The following is an 8878-nucleotide window of genomic DNA, read 5'->3' as shown; positions in this document are numbered from 1 at the left end:
AGTATTTTCTAAGTCAAAAACCCACATTGTCACTTGTGATCTAATGTATATTGTGTATATTGTTCCAGTGAACTCTATTTAAGTGAGATTGATGAATGTTTAACTATGAATTTATTATCTGTTATTAATGTGATTTTATTATCTGAATTGACGCGCGCTGGGCCAATATAGGGGTCGCTAGAGATGGGAGGCTCGGATTTCATTTGGCTCTGTCGGTTTGTGGGTGATCCACTCATTCTTCTCTCCACGCGCCAAAACCCCAGCCACGGGGCCACGGCCATCTCCTCCCGTTCGTCACTTCGTCCCCATCCAAAAGCTGCCCTGGAGGAAAAAAAAAAACACTTATTTGCAGCGCGAACACCTCAAAAATCACTCGCTACTGCTGTTGACGCGCGGCGGAGAAAGAGAGCGAGGGAGAGATGTCTCTGCAGTGCGTGGCGCACGCGGTCCGAGCGCTTGCCGTGCTTCCGGCGCCAGCTTCCCCTCGCCGCCGGACAAGCCATGTGTCCCTATCCCTTCCGACCCGGCGGCCAGGGCTCGCCGTCGCGCCGGTCCACGCGGCGGAGTCGTCCTCCCCGCCCGCCGTGCCCGCCTCCGCGGCCGGCAAGGCCGTCGTCCTGGACGATGAGTTCTCCCTCGCCAAGGTGGGCAGCCTCGGATATTTCTTGCTTCTGGGAACATGGTTGCAGCGCCGTGGCGGTTGTCACCCCGAGCAATCAAATGCTGAATCTGCCGTCGTTTGCAGGTGTCCTTCGGTGTGATTGGGCTGGGGGTTGGGCTCTCGCTCCTGTCGTGAGTTCTGAATTTTTCCAGTCTTGTCAGTCTAAGAGATTCAGAATGATGTGTCGTGGAGGTCATGTGTTCTTGCATCTCAGGTACGGATTCGGGTCGTATTTCAACCTGCTTCCTGGTTCGGAGTGGTCAGCTTTGCTGCTAACCTACGGGTTTCCTCTCACAATCATCGGCATGGCCTTGAAGGCAAGAACTCTCCTTATGTACAAGACATTACTGGATGACATCTATAGGGACGATCCTCTCAAACTCTACGGGTGCCTATGACCGTCATTCGTCTTCTCTAAATTATGTGGCTTGATGTTTCGTGCTTGATATTAAGTTTGGGATGCAGCTTGTACCTAGAATCTCAATTGGGTGATAGTGATTTAGCAATTTATTAGGTTGAAGCTGCTCAGTTTCTTTGCTGCTGTATGTTTTCATTCTGAATTTTCTAAATGCAGTATGCAGAACTGAAACCAGTGCCCTGCATAACCTACGCTGATGCCTTTGCTCTAAGAGAAAAGTGTGCTACCCCTATTCTGAAGCAGGTAATATTTCTTTTATACAATCAAACATAACTACTTAGTATGATGTTGTGAACTGTTTATATTCTGTTATATTGTTGTCGTAAGTAAAATTTGGCTATATTAACAACAGTTTCCTGAAGGTGGAACTTCAAAATGAGATGAACTTGAAATTTGTATGGAAAAGAGGTATTCTGCATAGTGCATAGATGGGAAAAGAAACTGACACTATTTCAACGCCACCTAGATAATACACCATGAAGTCAGACGTTTCAGTCTTGAGGATCAAAAAAGAAAAGTGTTAATACTAAGATTCTTAGTTAATTTCCAGCAATCTACATGGAGGATCTGACTAAGGCAAACAAATAACTCCTTGATTATTTTTTGTTTCTTGCCAAAGTGATATTGACTGTCACTTATTTAGATAGATATAAGAAATTTAATAAATTTTGGCATCACAATATCATTTAAACTTACGTCCAACCACAATCCCCGATAGTGAATACAACTAAAGCTTGATGATATATTTGATTCTTTTGCAGCACACTTTGGTAGCTTAGATCATTGGTGAAATTTTTGTAAATGCTAAATCATTCTAATCAGTAATTATCAAAATGGTTCAGCATATGTTTTAGAGCTAATAGTGCATTATCGTTTAAGCTCTTGCTCTCATGCCTGAACTTGGCCTTTTGGTTATTAATATTTTCACGCGTTTTCAAGGAAAAGAATTGAAGTTGTGATCTGAACTGACAATATAGCATAGAAGGATCAAGCATGCATTCAAATAACAGCAAATTTCTACGTTGCCATTTGTTTAATCTGACATAGTTGCTTATCTCTAGGTCAGGAGTGATGTTACACGTTTTAGATATGGTGATGAGCAACACCTGGATGAAGCACTACAGAGAATCTTTCAATATGGTTTGGTAATTCTTCATTCTGTCCATTTCATGAAATTAACATTGTTTTTCTTTATTGTCACGGGCCATTTTCAAGCTATGCAAATGGCCACTGATATGTCTTACAAAATGTCTCTCTTTCGTGGTAAGGATTTTGTTGTTATCTTATGGCTCATTTCTCCCGTACATGGTAGGGTGGTGGCATTCCTAGACGTAATGCACCTATATTACAAAAGATTCGAGAAGAAGTAAGTTCAATGTCTGTTCGTTTTATTCTTGGAAGTGGTAATCTTCATATATTGCAAATTGTAATTACATTTCATTTTGGGTTTTGTATAATGTACCGACTTTTAAGAGTTGAGTCAAATTCATACTAGTCTAGGGAAATCAACTACGTGGACCAAATAGACTTCAGACAATCCACACAATTTGTGTGGTGTGCGTCATTGTGGATTAAAAAAATCGATCTGCGGGAAGTAAGATAGCCCCGGGGCACTCATTAAGATCTTCTCACGCAGGTCAAGAAAACCTCCAAACCCTTGTCCCACCCATACACAGCAGCACCGTAGCCCATGTGGGAACAACCACGACCGGGACCACAACCGTATGCTTTGGTATGGGGCAGGGGATTTTTTAACCCCAGTCTAAAAATTCGATCCCACGGGGAGAAAATTCTGATTTTCTGCAACGGGCATAACTTCTTAATTGGTTAATTGGAAGGATTCTCCAATCTAATTAGACGATTAAAATATAATGCAAGGAAATGTTAGGTTTTCCTATGAGTGGACCCTTTACCTTTTTTTAAAAATCCTAATTATTCTTGATTATGGATTGAAAAGGGATGTTATGAATTGAATATGTAAAAGAAACAATGTATTGATAAAGAAACTCTATTTCAAAGTCAAAAGAGAGATTGAGCACCTGAGGAGTGCTACTCAAGCCACCTAACCAACTCAGCTAGAGACCCTTTGGTAGTCATTGTGGATTTGACATTTGTCACTATAGGATATTACTGAATCATTTTATGCTTCAAGTTAGGATGGACATCTTCTGTTTTTCAGTCTACAAATTATCTACATGAGTTACTAAATGGCCAGCTCAATTTCCTTGGCGTGTTTCTCTCTTACAAAATTCACATTAATATTTTCAATGTAGGTAACTGAGGATGGGAAATACAGTTTAGTACTCGTATTTGAAGCCAAAGCATTGGAGCTATCTGATTTTGAGAAGAGACAGGTGAAAACACCTTCTTTAGTTATCTGTATTGTCTGAAGCATGAAACAATACTAATATTGTATTAACAACAACAACAACATAGTCCCAAGCAAGTTGAGGTAGGCTAGAGTTGAAATCCACCAAAAGTCCCAAGTCACAGTTCAAGCACTTCAATAGCTGCTTTCGAAGTACTTCTATTCAAACATAGATCTCTAGTTATATCTCAAGCTTTCAAATCTCTTTTTATTGCCTTTTCTATGTCAATTTCGGTCTTCCTCTATCTCTCCTCATATTATTAGCTTAGCTTAGGACTTCACAATGCACTGGTGCCTCTGGAGGTCTCCTTTGGACATGGCCAAACCACCTCAACTGATGTTGGACAAGGTTTTCTTTAATTGGTGCTACCTCTAGACGATCACGTATATCATCGTTCCGAACTCGGTCCATTCTTGTGTGACCATAAATCCATCGCAACATACGCATTTCTGCAACACTCGGTTGTTGAACATGTCGAATCTTTGTAGGCCAACATTCTGCTCCATACAACATAGCCGGTCTAATCGCCGTTGATATCTGCGTCGTTCCTCGCAGGCGCTGCTCGATGACTTTCCCATAACTTCATAGTGTGGCTCATCAATTTAATTCCTCGATAATTAGTACAACTTTGGATATCTCCCTTGTTCTTGTAGATTGGTACCAATATGCTTCTTCTCAACTCCTCATGCATTTTGTTCAATCGAAAGATATTGTTGAACATCTTGGTTAGCCATACTATACCTATATCCCCGAGACATCTCCACACCTTGATTGGGATACCATCAGGGCCCATCGCTTTGCCCCCTTTCATCCTTTTCAAGGCTTCTCTGACCTCTGATTCTTGAATCCTCCGCACAAAGCGTCTGTTAGTGTCATCAAACGAGTCGTCCAGCTGAACGGTGGTGTTCTCGTTCTCACCATTGAACAATTTATCAAAATACTCTTGCCATCTATGTCTGATCTCATCCTCCTTCACCAAGAGTTACTCCCTCTCATCCTTTATGCACTTGACTTGGTTGAAGTCCCTTGTCTTCCTATCGCGAGCCTTAGCCATCCTATAAATGTCCTTCTCTCCTTCCTTCGTACTCAAACGTCGGTAAAGGTCCTCATAGGCCCGCCCCTTTGCTTCACTCACTGCTCGTTTTGCAGTCTTCTTTGCCACCTTGTACTTCTCTATGTTGTTTGCACACCTGTCATGATACAAGCGCTTATAGCACTCCTTTTCCTTAATAGCCTTTTGCACATCTTCATTCCACCACCAAGTGTCTTTCGAGTCGCATTCGCTCCCTTTGGTCATTCCAAGCACCTCTGAAGCAACCTTCCGAATGCATGTTGTCATCTTCTCCCACATGTTGTTTGCATCGCCTTTATCATTCCAAGGGCCATCTTCAATGATTTTTTCCTTAAAGACCTTTGATGCCTCCCCTTCTAATTTCTACCACTTCGTTCTAGCAACCCTAGCTTGTTTGTTCCCACGAGCTTGCACTAGAAAGCGGAAGTTAGCCACCATCAGCTCGTGTTGAGCGACCACACATTCTCCAGGTATCACCTTATAGTCCACGCATGTTCGTTTATCCCTCCTTGTAAGGACAAAGTCGATTTGACTAGAGTACTAGCCGCTACTAAAGGTCACTAAATTGGACTGTCTCTTACGGAAGAAAGTGTTAGCTATCATCAGATCAAAAGCTATGGCGAAGTCTAAGACTTACTCTCTCTCCTGGTTCCTACTACCATATCTGAAACCCTCATGAACCGCCTCGAAACCTGCACTTGATGTGCCTATATGGCCATTAAGATCACCTCCTATAAAGAGCTTCTCGCTACTAGGGACAGCTCTAACCAAGCGATCCAAGTCTTCCCAGAAAAGCCGCTTAGCACTCTCATCATGGCCTACTTTGGGGGCATACACACTAATTACGTTTAAGACCATATCACTAATGACAAGTTTAACTAAGATGATCCTATCCCCTTGCCTTCTTACCTCCACCACACCATCCTTGAGGCTCTTATCAATCAAAACTTCTACTCCATTTTTATTTGAAGTTGTTCCTGTGTACGAAAGCTTGAAGCCGGTATTGTCCACCTCATTCGCCTTCTGTCCCTTTCATTTAGTCTCTTAGACGCATAAGATATTTACACGCCTCCTAACCGATGTGTCCACTAACTCTCTTAACTTGCATGTAAGGGACCCTACATTCCAGCTACCTAAACGGATCCTAGTTGGCTTGACTAGCTTCCTTACCCTTCGCACCCGCCGAGGTAGGTGTGAAGACCCTTGCTCATTTTGCACCACACCCGGGCGCCGATGTGGCGTGCCACTAAGGATGCGACGACCCGATCCTTGCTCACTTGACACCATGTCCAGATCGTGACACGGCACGTCACGGGGGTGACGACCTGGCCCTTGCTCATTTAACACCGTACCCGGGTTCCGACATGGCGCGTCGCTAAAAGGGTTATGCCCCAACAGGATTCTTTTGGGTTTCATCTCCACTAAAGTGGCTAAGTTTTTACATTGGTTCACCGCGCCTAACATAACCCTCCTCCTTTACCAGGGCTTGGGACCTGCTATGTTGGGACACCAAAGGAACCCCACCATAGGCGGAGTTAATACTAATATTGTGTTAAGTATAGAAATATTAGAAGCAGTTTGAGTCTGAAATAGATGAGATTTCCTAAACAGTCAACTATTTAAAAAATAGGTTTTGAATAAAAACGACCAACCTAGGAGGGACTAGGTGTCATTATAAATAATAAGAATAAGGCACCCCAAATCAATTTGAAGAGGACTTGAACATGGATGGTGGATTTGTACACCCACACCTCCCACTGAGTAAGCCTAGCTTAGTTCCTTTCAACTAAGGAGTTATTTCCACATCTTTGGACAATGGCTACCACTTTACCCAAAATTATATGATGTTGAACGAATCTTGTTGCACAAACAATCCAACTGCTCTAAATATTATTCCTGCTGACAAACGAAGCTCTTAAACTTTTCTCTCAAAAATTAACAGCACAACCACCGAAGATGCTTCATCCATGTAGGGATGCTGCTTATATTGTCTGTTGGGGTGTACTATCTTGAATAGCTAAGCTGTTACACCACGAAACACATCTTGTCTTTTTACCCAAAATCCATAATGGCAGAATTGAGCATGTAAGATTATTTGAGTATTGATGCCTTGCACATATTTTTCTGCAGGCTAAATTCACCTCCTTTTTTGGTCCTGGGATTAAGGCAGAAATTGGTAGGTTTTATTAATTTTTGTATTCCTCCAGAATACTATGAAGGCTATATTATCTGTCTCACCCATGGTTGCAACATTATTGTATCAATGCAGGAAAAGATGGCGATGATCTATTTGAAGTTTGTCTTATCTCAGAGACTACTTAGAAACAAAGTTTGGGAGTTTTCTCTAATACAATACTAAACTTATTCCTTTTTTTTCCTTTCATCCACTGATTTTGCATATATGATGTTAATAGTGTCAGATTTTACCCTTGTTTTTGTTGTGCCTCTGAGCTTTGATGTATATTGGTTGTTGATTCGTGACTGCGACCTGACACCTTCATACACTCCATGGACATGTGCAAAGAAAAAGCTGTTGTATATAGATGTAAACAAAGTTCAGCTAGACGCTAGGTGGAATCCAGACGCTGACCTATTGCCTAATGCCTAGTCAGGAGTACTCGGTCCTAGGCGCTCCTAGGCGTTTTCCTAGACGTTTTTGCAATATAGCCATAAATTATATATATATTATGTATATAACTATATATGACTATATGAGTCACAGTAATGAGTAAGTAGAAAAAGAGGGCCAATAGACATATCTGATTTCTAGCTGGCTTATTCTTGCTTTCTTGCATGTTCCTAGCTTCTGCCTCCTGCAACACATTTTGACAGCTAGTAGTTAGTAAATTAGTCAATAGACAGCTAGCTGGTCATCCAAAAAAAAAATAGAAAACACTAAGTTGTGCCTTATCTGGATGATTTCAGCAGCCTCCCATCCATGAGCACACCATATCAGTAGCTGGTAATTACAATACAAGTAGATAGGACAGTAATACAGGTGCACAACACAATTTATAAATAAAGAACAGCACAGGCACATAGTTCTTAGTTCAGGTCTCACAAATTACAAAAGAAGACACACAGACACAAAGTGACACAGCTGCGGTTCATATTTCTTCTTCAATGTAGTTCACATCCTCATCGTCATACTTTTCTTCTTCGGACTCAAATTCTTCTCCTTCATAGAGCTCCCTCACTCTTGCACTTCTACGCAGCTCAAGCTGTTCATCTGCTCCCACTGCCTCTCCAATGACAGACCAAGGTATCCCGGTACCTTCCATCTCATCTTCCTCCCCATCTCTAAAGTCAGCTAATGCACAATCATCCCCACCCTCTTGGAGAAAACCTTGAGCTTCAGTTGTATTACTAGACAAGAGAACATCAGTGATTTTGTTTGACTTGATCTTTTCTCTCTTACTAAGCAGCTTCGAGTTGAATTGGATATACACCAGCTTGTTGAGGCGGGTTGTAGTAAGCCTATTCCTCTTCTTAGTGTGTATCTACAATTTAAAAAGAGCATTCTCAGTTCTACAATTTAATTGTAATGCTGCTGAAAGCCTAAAACAGAAATGTTCATAATAGATAGGTAGTTAGTACTAACCCCTTCAAACCCACTCCAATTTCTTTCACAACCAGAAGAGCTTGATGTCAAAGATAGGATCCTTGTAGCCATCTTCTGTAAAGCTGGTGTTTCATATCCATACAGTCTCCACCATGATGCTGAAATAAAAAAACACCTCTATTAGTTTAGAAAACAACAAACAACAAACAGCCATGATCCATGCAAGCTTATAGGAAGTACCTCTACCTGGGTTGTAATCAAAGTTTTCAAAATTCTTAGCAAGCTTCTTGCTAAAGGGTCCTTCTCTATTCTGAAACTTCTTTAGTTCAATGTTGGCAGCTTGATGCTGCATGTCCTCATCATGATAATAAAATTTCTCAACACAAGCTATAAACCCTTCTGATATTTTGGGCTGATCAAAGATTGATGGGTCACTATAGCTATAGTGAGGATTCAGCAAATAGGTTGCCAAATGCAATGGAGAATCAAGTCTTCCATTCATCTTCTTGTCAATAACAGCTATTACATCCCTGAACCGAGCCTCAATATTTCCAAAGGCCTTTTTGATCTGTCTCTTTGCCTTTAGTAGTTCTCCATAAAGGAAACCCATGGATGGCCTCACATCCCCATCAACCAAACGGAGGACTTTGACCAATGGCTCAAAAACAGTCAATGTTAGCTTCACATCCTTCCAAAAGCTTGGACTCAATATAGTTGCTGTTACCTCTTTTCCTTTCTTTGATTTCACATCCTTCAATGAGTCCCACCTACTATGAAACCACCATCTTCCTTAACT

General features: G+C 41.6%; 2 protein-coding genes across 3 annotated transcripts; one reads left to right on the top strand and one right to left on the bottom strand.

Moving 5' to 3' along the window:
• Positions 1-255: 255 nt before the first annotated feature.
• On the top strand, positions 256-7058 carry LOC136477272 (uncharacterized). 2 transcript variants are annotated; one of them, XM_066475392.1, is made up of 9 exons: positions 259-644; positions 746-792; positions 876-978; positions 1236-1322; positions 2141-2224; positions 2392-2445; positions 3353-3433; positions 6651-6696; positions 6790-7058. In XM_066475392.1, the coding sequence occupies exons 1-9, from the start codon at positions 420-422 to the stop codon at positions 6840-6842; spliced, it is 780 nt and encodes a 259-aa protein (XP_066331489.1). In that variant the 5' UTR covers positions 259-419; the 3' UTR covers positions 6843-7058. The 2 variants fall into 2 exon arrangements, with proteins under 2 accessions (XP_066331490.1, XP_066331489.1); XM_066475393.1 differs by lacking the exon at positions 3353-3433 and having other exon boundaries at positions 256-644.
• A 506-nt stretch (positions 7059-7564) lies between these two features.
• On the bottom strand, positions 7565-8455 carry LOC136473518 (uncharacterized). Its single transcript, XM_066471159.1, has 3 exons — positions 8329-8455; positions 8122-8240; positions 7565-8020 (listed from the first exon to the last, which is right to left on the bottom strand). Exons 1-3 carry the CDS (start codon positions 8432-8434, stop codon positions 7628-7630), a joined length of 618 nt encoding a protein of 205 aa, XP_066327256.1. The 5' UTR covers positions 8435-8455; the 3' UTR covers positions 7565-7627.
• Between the last annotated feature and the right edge of the window lie 423 nt (positions 8456-8878).

Source organism: Miscanthus floridulus, chromosome 8, assembly GCF_019320115.1.
Source record: "Miscanthus floridulus cultivar M001 chromosome 8, ASM1932011v1, whole genome shotgun sequence".
Classification (NCBI taxonomy): domain Eukaryota; kingdom Viridiplantae; phylum Streptophyta; class Magnoliopsida; order Poales; family Poaceae; genus Miscanthus; species Miscanthus floridulus.
This window is presented reverse-complemented; position numbering and strand designations above follow the sequence as displayed.